Source organism: Podarcis pityusensis (genome assembly GCF_964106645.2).
Source record: "Podarcis pityusensis genome assembly, chromosome: 12".
In the NCBI taxonomy this organism is placed as follows: Eukaryota; Metazoa; Chordata; class Lepidosauria; order Squamata; family Lacertidae; genus Podarcis; species Podarcis pityusensis.
The window spans coordinates 50,162,855-50,183,011 of record NC_138037.1 but is presented as its reverse complement, the minus strand read 5'-3'; the positions used below and the strand labels follow the sequence as shown (position 1 = coordinate 50,183,011).

General features: G+C 42.0%; 1 protein-coding gene across 31 annotated transcripts in view; it reads left to right on the top strand.

The window, feature by feature from the left end:
• CLASP2 (cytoplasmic linker associated protein 2) overlaps window positions 1–8,257 on the top strand; it is a 118,209-nt gene extending 109,952 nt beyond the window's left edge. For 30 of the 31 annotated variants that reach the window (XM_080975703.1, XM_080975714.1, XM_080975733.1 and 27 more), the window contains 9 exons: window positions 255–398; window positions 664–770; window positions 1,776–1,929; window positions 2,651–2,879; window positions 4,529–4,722; window positions 5,331–5,459; window positions 6,279–6,485; window positions 6,785–6,901; window positions 7,933–8,257. In XM_080975703.1, the coding sequence (XP_080831829.1) occupies window positions 255–398; window positions 664–770; window positions 1,776–1,929; window positions 2,651–2,879; window positions 4,529–4,722; window positions 5,331–5,459; window positions 6,279–6,485; window positions 6,785–6,901; window positions 7,933–8,019 (1,368 nt within the window). In that variant the 3' untranslated portion in view covers window positions 8,020–8,257. The remainder of the gene's footprint in view (window positions 1–254; window positions 399–663; window positions 771–1,775; window positions 1,930–2,650; window positions 2,880–4,528; window positions 4,723–5,330; window positions 5,460–6,278; window positions 6,486–6,784; window positions 6,902–7,932) is intronic. The other variant, XM_080975709.1, reaches the window with a different exon arrangement.
• The last annotated feature ends 11,900 nt before the right edge of the window (window positions 8,258–20,157 follow it).

Genomic DNA, 20,157 nt, shown 5'->3' with positions numbered 1-20,157 from the left:
ATGAATAAAATATAGACTTGTCATTCCCTGACTGTGTCCCCAAATGGATATACTCTCCCATGGACTTGAATTATTATGAAGCCAGTACACAGCTCTGTTCCTCTGATTCCCTTGCCCCATTTGAGAAGGACCTGGTTTTGTATATAAATGAAAGATTTATTGAGCTGGGGAAATGAGTAGTTCTTGACACTTGAAACCTATTTGCCTTAAGGCTGGCCTGTTTATTTTAATATGATATGCTCTTTTCCCCCTAGGCTGCACAGTCAGTATTGATTTCTCTCTTTGAGCTCAATACCCCGGAGTTTACAATGTTGTTGGGTGCTTTACCAAAAACCTTTCAGGATGGTGCCACAAAGCTGCTTCACAATCACCTCCGGAATACAGGAAATGGTGGCCAGGTATTTTCAGGTTTTTACGTTATTCCCCATTAAAATACTTAAAAGTATAATGATTCTAATGAAGATTAAAGACGTGGTTGTCAATGGTCAAAAGCATCATTTGATAGCATAGGGGTGGGTGTTGAAATTGCCTTACTGGTTAAACTTGCCAGCTGGATTTTTCTCAAGCTTGCTAATATAAACAAAGTATTGTTAAATCTACTTTTCTAAATTAAAGGCTGAACCATAGAATTGTCTTAATGGAAAATATTTTGTTCCATTAAAGGGGTCCATGGGAAGCCCTTTAACAAGGCCTGTTCCTCGCTCACCAGCTAGTTGGTCTAGCCCCATCACTTCCCCAACCAATACATCCCAAAATACTTTGTCACCAAGGTAAGAGACAAAATTATATCTTCTTCCACTAATTTACTGTTCACAAAATGAGTTTTTCAACAAATACAAAATTGATTAAAAGCCTTTAAGTGTAATAATATGTTGAATTTAATGAGGGGGGCAGGAACATTCAATATCCTAATAGTCCGCCTCTCCTTATCCTTTGTAATCCCCACAATGTGTGACAGAATCCTCTCCTCCTTACTTAACACTGCATGCTCTCACATCTCAAATGCTTTGTGTCATGAACTGGCTGGACACAGAGGACTGGTAGGAGGCACCAGCTGGGGAGAACCCAAGGGAAGAAGGCTCAGAGCCCGGGGAGTGGTAGTGGGATAATGATAAGTTGTCAGAGGGATAAGCCGGGGAGGAGGTGTTAGAAACTGAAGAGGTAACAGGGTTTAGTTAGCAGGAAGAGTCTGTGGCAGAGAGAAGTGCAAGAGCAGAAGCAGGAGAGAAGGTTGGCTAAGAAGCAGAGGTGAGTCAGGCTGGTGAAGAAGCCAGGATGACTCCCCCTCCTGCTGTGACCAGCTCCCCTCTCCCCTGGTCTCCCGGGACCAGGAGAGGTATGAAGTGGGAGGAGCAAAGGTAGGCACGCCAGCACAGTCTCAGATTGCTTGGGAAAGACCCGGGAGAGGAGCTACCGAGAAGAGTTGCTGTGCTTATTAGGCCTGGCACTCCTGAGCAGACCTTGTTTCTTCTAACTTCCATGTGATTTCTTGCTGGCTCGCTCCTGACACTTTGCTGCTCTTTGGGGATGGGCCATGGCTCAGTGGTAGGACAGGTACTTTAACTGTTTAAAGTCTCATGTCCAATCAAAGGATCTGGGGCGCTGGAGATTTGCTGCCAATCAGTTGGACAAAATGTATGAACTGTCTGCTCTGGCACTAGGCAACTTGTTGTCTTCCTATAGTTCTCACTTGAGAATTCATGCAGAGGAATACCAGTTAGAGGACTCTGTCATTCAAGTTAAAAGGGGGGAAAACTGTCTTTTTCATTCTACAGTGCATTTGATTATGACACAGAAAATATGAATTCAGAAGACATTTATAGTTCTCTTCGTGGGGTGACTGAAGCAATTCAGAACTTTAGCTTCCGCAGTCAAGAAGATATGAATGAGCCCATGAAACGGGATCCCAAAAAAGAGGATGGCGATTCAGTGAGTATTTCAGTTAGGGGGTGAAATAAAAAAAGTAACTGTGGGGCCATTCTGCCATATATGTGGCTGCTTATCAGAACACATATCGGGGGGGGGGGGGGAGGGGACAACCATGGATAGGAAGCTCCTTGATTCAGGCATTAACCAAAGAATATGAGACTACTTTAAAGCAGCAGTGTGGTGCAATTATAAAAGGAGATTTGTAAACTGAGGGTCTTCTCCTATGCCTTCACTTTGAAACTAAACTAATCTTTGTTAAAACCAAAGCATGTTAGGTTTACACTTATATTTTCCAATAAAAGAAAGCATATATTACTCATTTGTGTAAAAAAAAAGAATATATGTTGGCTTTATGAAAATAGTGTGAACCTAGCTGTAAACTTAATATTTGAAAGAAATCTATAAAATTCTGTTTTTATAATGTGCCCTTTTCTATTTAAAAACGGTAACTTTGTAAAAATGGTCAACCAGAAGTTCTACAGATCAGTTTGGTTTAGAAGCTTTACTGTGGGTATAAATGCTTAATTTCTGGATGCCAAATTGTATGCTAAGTGGTGATATTTTAAAAGCCACATAAAAAATAGCTGAATTTTCAAGATTGCTAGTAAAATACTCAAGAATGTTTGCCTGATATTTATGTACTACTAAAACAGATGTCTTAATCTGCCGATTGTGTTAATGTGCTTTTGTATCTCTGTTTGTCTCTTTCTATCTTTCTTAGATTTGCAGTGGGTCTGGAATAGTGGATCTGCGAGCAGGAGGTGGTGCCACTGATACAGGCCGAACAGCTCTTGACAACAAAACCTCATTGCTTAACACAATGCCGTCTCATTCTTCCCCACGATCACGTGATTATAACCCATACAATTACTCAGATAGTGTTGGTTCATTTAACAAATCAGCTTTAAAAGAGGCCATGTTTGATGATGATGCAGAACAGTTTCCTGATGGTAAATCTAGTGTTTTGCTAACAGCATTGGGGAAACGGTATATGGAAGGAACTGTGTGGGTAAAAACAAAGAATTGTTATTTCATCCAAGTAACATGCAAAAACAGCAACCTTGGGAAAAAATACTTCTAGCAGGCTTCTTGAGGTTGAGTGAAACCTTGATATCCAAAACGTTAGCTTGAAAGCAACTAGATGTTGTCTTTATATGCAAGATGAGATTAGATTTAATTTTTTAAAACAGCTGTGCTGTTTCCAAATAGATTTATTTCAGCAGCTAAACATTTTACCTTAGCCTTTTTGGGATAAAGGAAACACCTGTGTCAGTGGTGTTTTACTGGCAAAATATTTCTAGTTAGAACTGTTGTGTGTATTGTCTAAACTTCAACTTTGAAAAGAAGACATACACAGCTACATTTGGCTTATTTTAAGCTTGGCGTGATAGTCACTTGACACAGGGTTGCATTCAGCACAGTACTAAGAAAGACTGTTCCATCAACACAAGCATTTCTTCTTGCCCTATGGAACAATATCCGCACCCTTCTGCCCTGCCCCTGTCCTGGGGGTTCTCCTGCCCCTCGTGAGCAGATTTGGGGAGACTGCGGGGGAGGGGGTTCTTCTTGCACAAACGGGGATCATTGTGCTGGCTTCCACTAGTGCAATAATTTAGTTGAATACAGCCCATACATCCCTTCATTTCTAATTTCTTAATGTAATATTACTTCTTTTCCCTGTTCTTACTCCCCTTCATTTTTGCCTATGCTTTTTATTCATTTATTTGTGTGCTTGTTAGTTTAGAGCAGGGTTTCCTGAACCCAAAATTGGGTCTCCATCTCTTTTTGAACTACAGTTCCCGTCATCCTTGATCACTGGCCCTGCTAGCTAAGGATGATGGGAGTTGTAGTCCAAAAACAGCTGGAAACCCAAGTTTGGGGAACCCTGGTTTAGAGTATTTTAACGCTGCTCATTCGAATGGGCTTCCAGGGCCACATATAAAGTAGGCAATTCCTCTCTTTAGAGATGGGAGGGAGAAGGGGGAAACGAAACAGGTTCCAGATCTTAAACGTTACTAGCAATGCTCAGCTGGGGTACGAGCAGTTCAGGTAGCCTGATGGAACGGCCAGATGAGGAACAGCGGTCTCTCAGCATAGTTGATGGAACCAGCCCTGCTCTCCTTCTCTCCAAAGCAGCCGGATAGCATGGTTGCTGCTATGTGATGGTTGAGGGAGAGCCACCATCAAATCATCTCTCAGAATAACTGGATGGAATAACTGTGCTTCACTTCCACCAGTTAGTGGCAATTTTTGTGTCACCTGTAGCTGAGTTGAGTTATTATTGCACCATAACTGGCTCTAGGGAAGGAAGTGATTCCGACTCTAATCTCTGGCAGTCTTTCTTCAAAGAACCAGGCTCCTAGTAAGTAAATTGAGAAGAGGTCCCCCGGTCTCTGGGTCACTCTCTGGCACAAAAGTAGTAGAGGGATTTAGCAGAAAGAAAATCCTCCAATCTCCAGGTTATGCATCAAATCAAATCAAATGAGTGTTGATTGCCTCTTAGGGTGCTTGTGTGCTGTAAATGTATGATCTGAGATGTACATCAAATGCTAAAAATACGAGTTCTTTTTAATAATTTTTCATTTTCCTTTTGTCACAGAACATCCCCTGGACCATTCTGACCTGGTTGCAGAATTGCTGAAGGAACTGTCAAATCACAATGAGAGAGTAGAAGAACGGAAAGCTGCTCTCTACGAGCTAATGAAACTGACCCAAGAAGAGTCTTTCGGTGTTTGGGATGAGCACTTCAAAACAATTCTGCTTTTATTACTTGAAACCCTTGGGGACAAAGAGGTAAAGTTTTAACACAGGGAAAACCAAAACCATTTATGTGTCTGCTTTACTTTCCTGTGACGTAATTGGATTTGGGGCAAACCTGATACACGTATTCCCCTTGAGAATGTTGGGATTACTGAAGCTTTGCCCTGGTAGGATATTGAGCAGTGCGTCCCAGGCAGTAGTGTTGTTCAGTATTTTTCTTAAAATACCAAAACTGATCATCAGTACCTGCTTGGCATGGAGAGGATATGTCACAGGCTGCAGTAGAAGCTAAGGTCACTTAAGCAGTTATATCTTGCAAATGTAGCCTGTATTGCACTTGCAATGTGTTAGCTAAGCAATTTTACCAGTAGCAATTTATAGAAAACATTTCAGTGTTAGTTTTAGATGAATGTGATGTTCACCATAGAAGTTCTATCAGGAAAGATTGCCTGGATTCCTGGCAACAAATGTGTAACTGCAGAAAGAAATTTATTGTGGAAAAGCCCTTTATTTTCAGAGATCCCAAAGGACCAATTAAATACTTGATTCAGTTCTGGAAATATGGAAATATTTTCACTGCTGAAAATACTCAGTTTGAAGTTGTGCAAAGAAGACTAAACAAAGTATGTTTGAACTTTCAGCATGCAATTAGAGCACTGGCATTGAAAGTTTTAAGAGAGATTTTAAGACACCAACCAGCAAGATTTAGAAATTACGCAGAGCTTACAATCATGAAGACACTAGAAGCTCATAAGGACCCCCACAAGGAGGTTTGTATAACTTATTTTGACTTGTGTTGTCCTTGAGGATGTGACTGAAGAAGACAAAGTATTTGTCATAAGAGTACAAAGCTTCTGAATCTGTAACATTAAGTCACAGTGAACTCTAAGAAAGGTAGACTCTCGTGTTTTCGATTAAAAAAAAATGTCTCCAGTACCACAGATTTTGTGGAGAGGAGCTAGTTCTCAATGGGAGCTGGGGTATCCTTTAAACTCAGTTTCAGCAAGACAGGCAGCAGTCTTGTAACTTGCAAACTATTTCCTATCAAGATTATCTGTATCACTATAATGCAATATTAATAAACTGTTATTCCTTAAGCACCTAGTGGGTTTATATTGGTACTAAAAACTTCCTTACTTGTATGTCCTTTATTCAGCTTTGCTTTTTACACACCTTATGGAAATAAAAACCCTTATAAAGTCACTGCCAAGCATATATTCAGCAGCAATCAAGTTTCAATTGTACAGTAGCTGAAAATCATGAATTAAAATTTGAAATAATGTGAATCTGTACTGTCCTCTTCTTTTCTAGCTAGCTTCTTCTTTTTTTAAGACAACAATATAACTGCAGTATGTGGAGTTAAAATATTGATTGATTTATCAAAATTAATTGATTTAATTGTTTAGCAAAGTGTACTCATATTTTAAAGTTATGATGCCAAGTACTTTTTGGAAAAAAAGCCCACTTCAATGAAATGCTGCTATCCTGAACAAAAAGTATTTGCAGTATATTTGCCACCAAGTTTTAAGGATGTACTCAAAATTGAACAAATGTGATTTAATTGCTTGAGTTTCTGCTTAATCTTTTAGGTTGTAAGATCTGCTGAAGAGGCTGCTACAATGCTGGCCACATCCATTAGCCCAGATCAGTGCATCAAAGTACTTTGTCCCATTATCCAAACAGCAGATTATCCTATAAACCTGGCTGCAATCAAAATGCAAACTAAGGTGATAGAGAGAGTACCTAAAGAAACACTTGCTCAGCTCTTGCCAGAGATAGTACCAGGTCTAATACAGGTAAGAAAACATATAACAAATGAACAGCTAATAACAGATGAAAACCTTAATGAATCATGTGTGTCGCAAATAATTTAAACCAAATAGGTTTTTTCCTCTGAGATGACTCAGTTCTCAAGCAAACTTGTGCATTTAATAGGTAGAGTATATTTATTCAGTATCTGAATTCTTTGCTACCATATATTATTCCATCAAATAATTTTAGGAATGAGATTTCTAGCCCATTTAAAATGTGTTCAGTGATTTCTCTTTGTGTTAATATGTTAAGTTTTTTAATGCTAACTTTTCTTGCTTTCCAGGGCTATGATAACTCTGAAAGCAGTGTTCGGAAGGCTTGTGTCTTCTGTCTTGTAGCCATTCATGCAGTAATTGGTGATGAACTGAAACCGCATCTCAGCCAACTCACTGGCAGCAAAGTAAGTCGAAACCTGTGACATCTAAGAGCTAGTCTGAGTTCAGCAGTTTGCCACAAAGAGGGCGAAGCAATATGTGCTGTGCCATGCTATGAATTCCATATAAAATATGGTGTACTATTCTGGACTAAAATGTTACCCACAATAGACCTAGCATTTAGGGGAAAGGAACTAGGAAATTGTATTATAACATGGGCAATTAAGTGTAGTGAAATCATGGATTTTAAAGAAAGATGGTAATATTGTATAATAAGAGATCCTAGCTATCTCAATGCTGAAAGGCTGAACAATTAAAAAATGTCTAACCCCCGGTCAAATGTAACAAGAAACAATGAGAGCAAGCCATAAGAGGCCTTCTGCTTATGTGCCTCCTTCCTGTTGTTTGGTCTTCGGTGGCTGCAAAAGGAGACCCAAAGCTTCCAGAGTTTCCTGTGGCGTCTGAACTTGGGGGACTGTGGTTTGTTCAAACAATGGTTAATGACAGCAAGCCTGGATCAGATCATGGTTTCTGATTCTGGCTTATCCTCAAACCACCATTCCCCCATGCTCAGATTGCACAGGAAACTGTGGGTAGTTTAAAACCCAAAACTTTATCCTATGGAAGAGAGGAATTGTGGGAGCCTAAAACTTAGAACAGTGCGTTTTTGTAGCAGGAAACCATGGTTTCCTTCCTATTGCATCTGAACCAAGACTTAACATCAATTCAAGTATCCCAACTGCTCACTTCCTGTAGTTAACATGTGAACAATACACCTGTGTTATGGTGAAAACTTGTCTGATTCCTCCCCCATATACTAATGATGCAAAGCAGTTAAATCTTCATTCACTATTTAAACTACAGCTCCATTTTACAACTCTCAGGAAGTCCCCACCCCATTGCTGCCATCATTCCTTATCAAATGCGTTTTTTCTTGCTATTATTTTGCTTATAAACAGCATACAATTGCTTGGTTTCTCCCCCCCCCCCCGGACTTTTCTATAATTTAAATATGTCTTGAATACTAAAGAGGACATTTACTGAATTAAATCTGCAGATGAAGTTGTTGAACCTTTACATCAAACGTGCACAAACAGGCTCTGGAGCAGGTGACTCAGCGGCAGATGTTCCTGGACAAAGCTAGTGATGATGTTGCTCACAGAAGAAAAGACACATCAGTAAAAGGAAAAGTCTCAAACTAAACTTTTGGAACTCTTCATTTTTGTTGGAGGTTTTTTTTTTTTTCCTTTTTCCTTTTTTCCCCCTTAATGGAGGGCTATTCTGAGCCTGCATGTGACTGTTGCAGTTATTCCATATCCAAGGGAAAAGAAAAAACAGTATTAATATCACCTGATTGAAGCAAAATAAATTTTTAAATCTAATCCATCATGTTTTCTGTTCACACTCCTCTGTGTGTCTTCCCATTAATTTTCATCAGTGTTACTGCACATTTTTATTTTTTAAAAAACAACCACCACCACCATAAACCTAATTAAACAGGAATGCTTTAAGCTTTAAAAGCTAAAATCTAAATTTCCTTGTTTTTCTTTGGCTACAAAGTAACATGACTTTGTATGGCTGTTTTTATTCAATTGCTATGGGTGTTTTGTTTTTCTTTACTTTCTTGAGCATAAGAACAAAGCCGGACTGGTCTGAATTGCAACTCGGTCCCTGTACTGGAGTTGCATCCTCATGGGGCATGTCTTAAGTCAGATAATAGAGTCTGAAAGCAAGCAGTGCCCATTAATTAAAAAGAAAAGAAAAGCTGGATTGATCCAGTATCTAAACACGGCTCACAGTTGAGTATGTTTGTCCCATAAATAAAAATTCCGTGCAAACTAGGAGGACAAGTCAGTGCCGCCTCTGTGGAAGACATCCTATTCAGAACACAGTGTTGCAGAACTGGGGGAATGTGACGCCCTGCTTTCCCAAATTCAGGCTAAGCAAAGTCACTTAATGGATATGAACCATTCTTGTCACCATCCCTTCCTCAAGCAGGATGCTTCAGAGTGGAGTACTCTGCACAAGCATGCTCCGTATGTATTTATCTTTATCACTAGAATGTTTCCTCTCAACCTAATTACTGGAACTAATTGTTCTACCATTTTAACTCGCGTAGGGATATAGGACAGCAAGCACTACGGAAAGCTTTTCAGCAACGAATTTTTATTTTTTTTGCAAGAACAGGTGTTTGTTCGTTGACTTACAGGGGGAGGGCTGGGGAAAAGAATCACAAGCACTATAGATCTTGAAACCCTTGGTTGGGGGTTTCAATTTGAATTATTTGGGAAGGCAGCACCAAATTTATTGCATGGTTTCCTTGAAATGGTGTCATTGAGACCATCTGGATAGAGATGTGGAAATGTTTTCAGGTTGTTTCTGTAACTTTTTTTTAAACTTTGTTGTGAATAATGCATCTTTGTATTTATGGATTTCATAACTGAGAGAATGAAAATCAAGAAAATGTTCCCAAAAGTCTTCTGTTTCTCAGATTTAACCACCATCTACCGAGTTTCTTAACTGAGAGATGGGAGTGAGATCAGCACCCTTCTCACAATGGCTAGAACCTAGATCTTGTGACCATAGTTACATAATCTAGTTTTAAGGATTGTGTTTTTATAGGAGAGAAGATAGCAGTGCCAACGATTCTGGTTTTTCTGTGCTAGGCTAAGATTCTCTCTACCTCTCCAGGGTGGAAACTTTTGACTGAGCTGCTACCCATAATGTCTTGTGGGGGAAAAATTGTCTATAGAAATATTTTTTTATTTCATTTTTGTTCATTTACTATTGTGTATTCAAAACCCAATTCTTTTAACATGCAGCCAAATACCATTTTTAAAAGAGCTAATAATACTTTACTTGCTAATTACCTTGAAAAATTGAATACTTGGAGTTACATAATTTAATAAATTACTTTGACTTTGATCAGAAGTTGTTCTGACTGGGAAAGATGAGAGATGTGGTTATAAAAGAAGCATTTGCTGTTGCAGAAAGCTGTTTATCTGGGAAAATATTTTAGAAATATATGTAAAAAAAACAACCTTAATTGTCATTATTCGTCACTGGCTTTTTTTAGCAGCTTCATCAGGAAAATAGTCTCCCCTTTCTCATTTCCATATGTGTAACATTCTTGTTTTCTACTGTTCTATTACATTGTGTATTTATAGTTCTCTGCTTACCATTGTGCATATACAGGCAATAAAATGTACATAACATTACTTGAAAAATTTAACTATGTATACAGCTGCATTTCTGCTTTTTTTAGTGATAGATCTTGCTGTTTATGGTACTTTATTTTTAACGATACTGGTTTCCTCTTCTTTTTTTGAAGGACAGACAGTTATAATGGACTAGTGTTGTAGGAGTACAGAAATAAGTTTCTCAGATGTAAGTAATTCCCAGTTCCAAAATGCAAACAATACAAGCAAACAACAGCTGATTCAGGGAAAACGAATTCTAATAATACTCAAAAGCTAGCTCCTTAGCTTCTGTTTATTTAGAATCGATGTCTCTTGTGTTCTTTTGTCCCTGTTGAGCAAGAAGTCCACTTGCATTGTTCACATGCTTGTGGGTACACAAATCTATTTGCATGGCCTTCATCCTGTGCCCCACTGATCCAGAGCAACCAGTTGTTTCGTATGATCAGTTCCTTGAAACTATTGCTGTATTAGAACTATTATGTGGAATTATCCCATAGAACTTCCTGCAACGTATTTAAGAGCACAGGCTCAGTATGAATTGGACTGTAGAAAATGACTAAGTAACTTAAGGTATCAAATTAAACTTTGGCACTAGGAATAATTGATAATGCTAGAATGGAAATCGCAAGTGTGTAGCTAGGCTACCTCAGAGAAGAGGCCCCCGTTTCTAGATCCCAACTGAAATCCTCTGCAAGTGAGAATTGTGTGGAAATGCTTCTGAGACTGACCTACCTAACCCATGTTATTCATAGTTTAATGTGTCAGCATATTAATCTGCAGGAACAATGTACGATGTCCTAGCAATTCTCATCAGCACTTTCTTTTCAGTTTTTTTTTGTTGTATCATTCCTGCTAATTCATCCAAAATTTCATTCTCTGCCCTGTATTTGGAAAGCAGGGATTGATTATCCCTTCTTCTCTGTACATTACACACATCTAGAATCCCCTGATCCTCAAATTTGTTAAGAAAGGGAGAGTAATGGATGTCACACAAATAATAAGAAAACCTATTACTGTTGCCCAGCAAAGCATAAACTACTTTGAGCTAGGCTGTGGTAGTTCTAACAGAGTATGATAGCCCCAGAGACTGTATCGGATAAATCTGAAGCTTAAGAAAAGGTTTCAGGCATTCATTAACCAGGCTCCAACTAAATATGGTAAGAAAACAGCAAACCTAATTGGCACCTGGGGCAGGCTTTAATGTGTCTGTTTCCTCCTTACAAGTGAGTCATCTCAAACCGCAAAGATTCTGTGTATAATTTGCATATAGCAAATCAAGGGAAAGTGCGTTGATTCATATGTTTCATCTCTCGTTAACATGCTTTAAGCATGAAGTGAGCTTTGAAACCTGCATTTAACCAAAGCTATAAAGGAAGAGTTTAAAGTGTGCATGTGTGTGTAAACATGGTATTCATTGTGGAAGAACTGATACAGTCCTGCCTATCCTTCGAAATCCCCCGTGTGTGCACACCAAGTCAAAGGAAGGTTTATGAAACGGCAACTCTTTCACTTGCACATGACTGAACATGATGGAATATGTGCACATGATTGAACATGACTGGCCTCTTCTTTTGAAATGTTTCTTGCAATTATGAGGAAAACTGCAACGTCCCAATTTTTGAACAATAGGCATAGAAATTGCCCTCGGGCTGTTCTATGCGTGGGCTATGGGTACTGCTCATTTTGTCTTGCTTTCTGTTGTGGACTTGACTTTACCATTTTGGCTTCCCCCTGACTGAGGGAGAGGCTAAAGCAGCCCCTCTATACCAGCATTTCCCACATGGTATCCTCCAATTGTCTTACACTACAATTCCCATCATCCCTGACAGTACTGACTGGTGTTCATGGGAGTTGTAGTCCCGACAATATCAGGAGGGCATCAGATTGGGAATGTTGCTCTAGACACACATTTAATTGCTGGAATAATTAAAGAGTGAAAAAAGACCATGAACTTAAGAAACTAACAGAGGTGCTTATTCCATCTTCCAAGGTTCATTGATGTTTTTGTGCCCAAGAAGATGTTTGCTGTGGAAATGCCATCCTCCGTGAAGGGAAGGGGTTTTTTACACACTTACAAAACCCAGTTCCCACTCCAGTGAGAATGCTGCAAAACATGCTGCTGCCACATTCAATCTCGTTCATTACCTCTGAACTCTTAACTTACAAATAATCCAATAACTGGGGTACAGGCATGATACAAAACCAGTCAGATATAGATATTTAACAAAGGTACTTAAAAGTTTATTTATTACAAGCCTATCTGGTTACTTTAAAATAGTACTGTATCTTTAAATGAGTATGTGCTTGTTACTGTTCCCAATTTACACCAATTTTATTTTAACCAACTGAACTTTGAACAAGTTCTGGGCCAGTGGCAGAATTTGGGTTTTGCATATGGAGTTAACGTCACAGTTAAAAAGACCTGGGAGAGAAAGATCCAAAGGGGAAAACTCGATACCACTTGGAGAAAAGAAGAGGCAACACAACAATCCATCAGTCTATTCAATTTGTATTTTAAATAACTTTTATATACAAGATGGTTCATTTTAACATACAGATAGTCGTAACACATTTTGTATAACACTTGTGCTACAACCATCTTTCCAGGAACGTTGCTAGTATTTCAGATTTACTGCTTCGCCTGCAAACACAATTGTAAGGTTCAAGATGTGTGTTAAATAAAGAGTATCCCCTTGTGTTTTTCCTTTGAGAAACCACTGCATTTGGTATGAAGCCCAAGAAATGTGAAATGAACACATTCAAGAACCTGATGTGGGCAGGGGTCGAGGAAGGGGGTGGGGGGTGGGCCGCCCCGGGTGTCACCACTGAGGGGGGTGACAAAATGGCGGGCAGCACTCACCGCGGGGCCTGCAGCGTGCCCAAGCCACTTGGCTCTCCTGGGAGTGAGGTGGTGGCTTGGGCACCCGCAGGCTCCGCACTGTCCCAAATGGCCCGCCCGCCACCTCCCCGTCAGCTGTAGGGCGGCTGAGTGGGAGGAGGCAGGCCCCGCGGAGCACCCTGCCCCAACTGGCTCCGCCCCACAGGCGGCTGGCCCCACCCCTGGGCGCTGGGCATGCGTGCCGCCCCAGACACCCCCTCGGCTTGCTCCACCACTGGATGTGGGCAATAAATATTGAAATATACCTACTTGGGAACTTACTGAATGCTCAGCATTCTCTACCGCAGCAAGCTTTCATGTGACTGTTTTTAAAATGTTTGTATTCATCTTTCAAGGTTAATTGGAGGACACTGATGTACTGCTTTTTAAGTCTGGGGGGTGGGGACTAGCCTAGAGATTGGAGAGGGGAACCATCATGCAGTTGCTATGAACCGCCTGAAGAATTTTAGTTTCTTTAGCTGTCTTACCATTTTTTCCATTGGCTAAAATGACTCAATTAAATTTACATTAGCACATAACTAATAGAGGCCTTTGGAGATGTAGCCAAAAATATGTAAAAATTACAATTTAATAAATGTGACTATGCCTTGTTAAAAGGAAAGATGAGATTAACTATTGTTTCCTGTTACGGTAGCGTAGCAAAGCCAATAGCCTTAAATGGTAACAGATGTACTGTTAACTTTATATCCACCAATTTACAATTTCCCCTTTCTGAGCACACAGCCAAACATTCCCACTGCCCCTACTTAACTGTGGGTAGTGCCTGTTTTCTCATACCTGCTCCTAGCATCTATTTTCTTCAAATCTTGCCTTTCTAAAATGGCTTTTTAGAATTGCTAGGTCGCAGACACATGCGTTAGAATTATTCAGGGTTTTAGCCTCATTCCTTGGGCCTCCGGAAGCAGGCTAAATGCATCTTGGCTTTAATGCACATGTGCGTAAACACTTGCACATCATTTCCTCTTAATAGGGAACACAGATGATTGAGCATCAACAGGAATGGGGCCAATGCGGAATTACTGAGAGTGGAGGGAAGTATCAGCATGCTTGGGTGAACCGTGCAATATGCAAAAATGCGTGTTTTAAAGGGTTACACGCACAAAACGGACAAACAACCTAATGAGCCTGCTCAGTGACCTCTAAAAGCCATAGGACGTTGTTCATCAATTGGAAATGGAATAGAGGGTGAATTGGCCTTTTTAAGCACCTTACAACTTGCATTGGTTGGAACTCTGAGTAGGAGCACCACCATTGGGTGAGAATACACTGGAACTCTGTATTCTAGCCACTGTTATATCATTTTATTGTTGAACTTTAGAATGTTTAAGGTTAGCTGATAAATAGCTTTGGGAATAATGGCAGTACTGCACATGCTGTTGCAGAGTAAAATGAATACAGGGAACGAAACTTTGATAATATGCATTTGAGCGAAGGGGAGCTCCGTTGATGCTATAGTCTAAGAATAACTCTGTGCAAGTCTAAAAGTCCTGAAGCCTCGTGTTCCTATTTCCATCTGTGAAATTTTGGAAGTTAGACCTAGCACAGCCCATTCTGGTTTCCCCCTTCTTCCTGAGACATGCTTCTTTATCCTCCAAAATACGGACTTTTCTGATGTAGGGAGATTTGCAAACTGCATCTCTGTTAGGGAGTTTCTGCACTGCACCATTTTGGAAAAAGTGGGGTATCAGCAAAGCACTTGTGCTTTCGATTCTCCCTGCTTCTGTGAATCTGAGTCCAATTTTGTTTTGGGGAAGCATACAAAAAAAGAATTGAATGGAAATTAGTAATGTTGTATTGCAGATGCACATGCTTAGACTCTGAAGGTTTGACCTAAACATCTGGTCCTGTCTCCTCTCCCCTAATTGGCACACACATAGTTAAGACCATATATTAATCCACACCTCTCAACAATCTTTCTGCAATCTCATAGGAAGAAAGGGTGAACAATTTCTTAAGCAATAATGTTGTAAACAAAAATCTGCCCTTTTTCCCTTATGGGGTATCCAAGAGCCCATATAGAGTCCTTACGTAGGTTCCCTATTGGTAGGAGAAAATAACAGAGGCCAACCAGAGAATATTGAGAAGCAAAGCAGCTAGTAAGCTTGATCTTTATTGATCTGTTGCAACAGGGTCCTCGTTCACCACACGCAGGAGGGAGGAACCCAGAACAATGGTGTGCAAGTCCTTATATAGACTTTTGAAATTCCCACCCTGTAGATCAAGACCACCCCCAGAAACATACATACATACATCACAGAAGGGGTGTAGCTCAAGACCACCACCCCCAGATACATCGTACCTACATCACAGAAAGGAGAAATCTGAGTGCTTTGTTTACCTCCTGTCTGCCAGGTTACCGGTTTAATGGTCACTTGATTGGGTCGCCTGGGGAGCCTGACCAGTCTTCTGTAATTATAAATACCGTATTTTTCGCTCTATAGGACGCACTTTTCTCCCTCCAAAAATGAAGGGGAAATGTGTCTGCGTCCTATGGGGTGAATGCAGGCTTTCACTGAAGCCTGGAGAGCGAGAGGGGTCGGTGTGCACCGACCCCTCTCGCTCTCCAGGCTTCAGGAGAGCCCCAGCGCCAGCCCCACAAGGTCGGGGGACAGCAGGGAGGCGGAACGCCGCCATCCCGCTGTCTCCCAAAGTGGTTTGGAGTCTGACGGCGGGGAGACCCCGCTTCCTGCCCCGCAAGCTCCGGGGACAGCGGGGAGGCGCAGCGCGTCTCCCCGCTGTCCCCGGACCTGATCTGAAGGCGGGCGGCGGGGAGAAGAGCGCTTCTCCCCGCTGCCTGCCCCGCAAGCTCCGGGGACAGCTGGGAGGCGCAGCGTGTCTTCCCGCTGTCCCCGGACCTGATCTGAAGGCGGGCGGCGGGGAGAAGAGCGCTTCTCCCCGCTGCCTGCCCCGCAAGCTCCGGGGACAGCTGGGAGGCGCAGCGCGTCTTCCCGCTGTCCCCGGACCTGGTCTGAAGGCGGACTGCGGGGAGAAGAGCGCTTCTCCCTGCTGCCGGCCCCACAAGCGCCTGGGGGGGAATAAAAATTTTTTTCTTTATTTCCCCCCCCCCCAAAAAAACTTGATGCGTCCTATGGGCCGGTGCGTCCTATGGTGCGAAAAATACGGTACTTAGTTCCTGAGCCAGGTCAGGCTCACACCCTATTCATATCTTAAATATGCCCTTAAGACAGGATTTGTGAGGAAAGAGACAATGGGGAGGTTTCCCACTTTGACCTTGCAGAGAAATAATTGAGGTCAGTTTGGGAATAAAAGATGGTTTCAGGTCAGTCTTCCTGTGCTGATCTATGTACGTGCTTGGTTGGTACACTTATGAACATTTAACATATATCTAAGACCTCAAAATTCCTATCACAATAAGAATGGTAGTCTAATTCTCACAAAGCAGATGAAGTGGATTTTATTTTGAATGTGAATGACAGGGTTTGAAGCCTCTCATATATACAATTACCTGCTCTTGGGAGATGAGAGCGTTGGCCAATCTCCAATGTATAGTTAGTGCTGGGTATTTTTCTCCTGGGCAATTTTTTTCAAGCACATTAATATTCCACCTGCAATCCAAAGTGATCCACATAAAGGACAGCTTGACCACCTCTCTCCTGATTTATCTAAGGTACTGTAAGAGTTGAAAGAGTAAAGAAGATTCTATGACCAGTCCCTGCAGGGCATTTTAAAGTAAAAATGCAGGTCTCTTGGATTAGTTTATAAGGGTTGTATGAAAGCACAGTTGTAAGAAATACACTGATAAATGTTTATGTGCCCATTGTGGAAGAACAAAACCTGCTCACCACATCTTTATTTAGATGCGAGTTGTATCCAGAGCAATCAACAGTACCAAATTTGGCTTGAGCCTTGAGAATTGTTAGGAAAGGTACTAATAAGATTTTGCTAGGCCACATCACAGAGTGAAAACATAATTTCCATCTTCCACAGCATGAAAACTGAAGGATGAAAGCAGCTCCAGACATGCCCTGATGTCCGGTTTCCCTTGCAAAAGCCAAACCTGGATGAGCAATACTTTCTACAACTAGCTGAATACAATACAAACTAGTTGAATACAATATTCAACTAACAGTAATAAAACCATGAATGGTGGATAGGATTCTTAAATGTTCATAAATGTACAAGGCAAACACATACATAAGCATTTAAACCACGTGTCTGAAATAGTACAGGAGAGCAATCCTGAAGCCATTTTGACTCTCCCAAATTGACCTCAAATATCCCTGCAAGGAGGAAGGAAATGGGAAAAGCTTTCCAATTATCTGGACTGTAGGGGCTTACACCTCCCTTTTCAAATAACAGTCTGGCAAGTATCTGTTAAGCTGAGCAAACCATCAATATGCTTAAGAGATTCAGGAACTAAAGTATTTACCATCTCAAAGGAATGGCCAGACTACCCAGAAAATGCAATCAAGTAAGGCATTATCAGGTATCCTGGCAGACAGGAGAGGCAACACACTCAAATTTCTGTCTCCTACTGTGGTGTATGTATGATGTTTTGGTGGGCGATGTTGGGCTACAGGGTGGGCAATTTCAAAAGCCTTTATAGGGGCTTGCACACCATTATTCGGGGTTCTCCTCCCTCCTGAGTGTCGTGAGTGGGGACCCTGTTGTAACACATTATTTCCATTAATAAAGATCAAGCTTACTAGCCACTTTGCTTTCAATATACTCTGGTTGGCCTCTCCTTCCTATCTGACCGATAGAGATCTCCTGAGGGACTCTGTACGGGCTCTAGATACCCCATAAGGGAATTAGAGGTATTTTTCTTATAAAAGCCCCAATACAAAAAAAAAGGTATGCAACCCATTCATTCAAACCTTAGCAGCTACTACTGATAAGGTATTGTTACCTTCTTCAATACTAGAATCACAGTTCCTTTATTTCACCCTTTTATCAATTAACTGGGCCTTTGAAGCGTTGGTCATGGCTCTATGCATAGGGTTTGCAGTTGTTATTATTATTATTAGAATTATAATTTATATACCGCTGTTATAGAAAAAAAAAACTCCTTTTCCCTTTTGGGGTATCCAAGAGCCAGTATAGAGTCCTTAAGTGGGTTCCCTATTGGTAGGAGAAAATAACATGCCAACCAGAGGAATATTGAGAAGCAAAGCAACTATTAAGCCTGATTAAACTGATTAAACTGTTGCAACAGGGTTCTCACACATGCAGGAGGGAGGAGGGACCCAGAGCAATGGTGCGCAAGCCCTTATATAGACTTTCGAAATTGCCCACCCTGTAGCTCAAGACCACCCCTCAAAAACATCATACATGCATCACAGAAGGGGGTGGTCTACAGCAGAAATACATCACAGGAGGTGGTCTACAGCAGAAATACATCACAGGAGGTGGTCTACAGCAGAAATCCTGTTTGTCAGGATATCTGTTAATGGTTACTGATTGCTTTACCTGGTCACATTCATACACAAATACGCCCTTAAGACAGGTAAGCAAAAGACAATTCTTTCCCATTGTCCTCCTTGTAGAGAAATCTGTTGTTGTTTAGTCATGTCCAACTGGGGATGGACCAGAGCACGCCAGGCACTGCTGTCTTCCACTGCCTCCCGCAGCTTGGTCAAACTCGTGTTTGTAGCTTCGAGAACACTGTCCAACCATCTCGTCCTCTGTCATCCCCTTCTCCTTGTGCCCTCCACCTTTCCCAACATCAGGGTCTTTTCCAGGGAGTCTTCTCTTCTCATGAGGTGGCCAAAGTATTGGAGCCTCAGCTTCACAATCTGTCCTTCCAGTGAGCACTCAGGGCTGATTTCCTTAAGAAAGGATAGGTTTGATCTTCTTGCAGTCCATGGGACTCTCAAGTCTCCTCCAGCACCATAATTCAGAAGCATCAATTCTTCGGCGATCAGCCTTTTTTATGGTCCAGCTCTCACTTCCATACATCACTACTGGGAAAAGCATAGCTTTAGCTATACGGACCTTTGTCTGCAAGGTGATGTCTCTGCTTAAGATGCTGTCTAATATTTGAGGTCAATTTGGGAGAGTCACAGTGGCTTCAGGATTGCTCTCCTGTACTATTTCAGACACATGGATTATATACTTTGTGTTCTCCTTGTACATTTATGAACGTTTATTTTATATTTGGGACCTTAGAATTCTTTTAACACTGCTCTATACCCAGAGGTCTCAGGGCAGTTTACAGAATAAGCAGCATTCATTCCTATGGGAAGCCCTTTGGATTTTGGTAGTAGTTCAGCTTGAGACTCTAGCCTGCCTCAGTTGGGTAATGTAAATCAGCATTTAAAAGTAACTTGAAATACCAAGTGTCAAAAATACTAGGATAAGCAGTAAAAGAAGAAGATATGCAAAAAGCGGCAGACTTTTGGGATTTGTGAAGCCCTCGTACAGGAAGTCAACTGAAATAAGAGCAAAATTCGAAATTGTGCTTTGACTGACTGTATGTGTTAAAAATGCTTAAGCTTCATAAAATATAATGATGGGGCAGAACTTTCGAAAGTCTGATTATTCGATAGACGGTTGCTTTTCAACTGTTTTTATTATTGCAGAAGCTTTGAATTTCAAAACAGTCACGGGCTCGATTGCTATAGCGACCGTCAAGGAGCGTTTCGAAAGCTCTACGTTAACTCCGTTCAGCCGTCCGGAATCGCGTGGCCACGCGGCAACCGCCGCCGAAAAGTTCCGCGTTGTTTGCGGCCGCGCCGAGGCGAACAAGAGGCCGCACGCAACTTGCGTCAGCGCCGTCGCCGTAAGACACGCCCGCCTCTATTCCGACAGCTGCGCTGGCTGCGCAGCCTTCTGGGCCTTGTAGGCAGCGCGCGGCCTTCGCGTCCCGCGACGGAAGAGAAGGGGGGGGGGGCTCGTTTGATTGGCTCAACGTTGGCAGGGGCCCTCCGCATTGGTCAGCCCGTCCGCTAGAGGCCCCGGCGAGCAAACCGCCGCCCCGCCCTGGCGACGTTTGTGAGGAGAGGCGGGCGCCATGTTAGCGCAGGCTCGGCAGCTGCCGCCGCCGCGGCAACGTACCAGGAAGGAGGCGGAGACGCCGGAACAGCTCCGGCTGCCGGAGAAGCCGTTGGGGCTGGCGAGGCGGCGGGTGGCAGCCGAGGGCGGCGCTGGTGCGGTTGGTCTGAGGGGCGGCTGCTGAGGCGGCGGTGGGCGAGGCAGCCGCCCGGCCTGAGGGAGAAAGAGA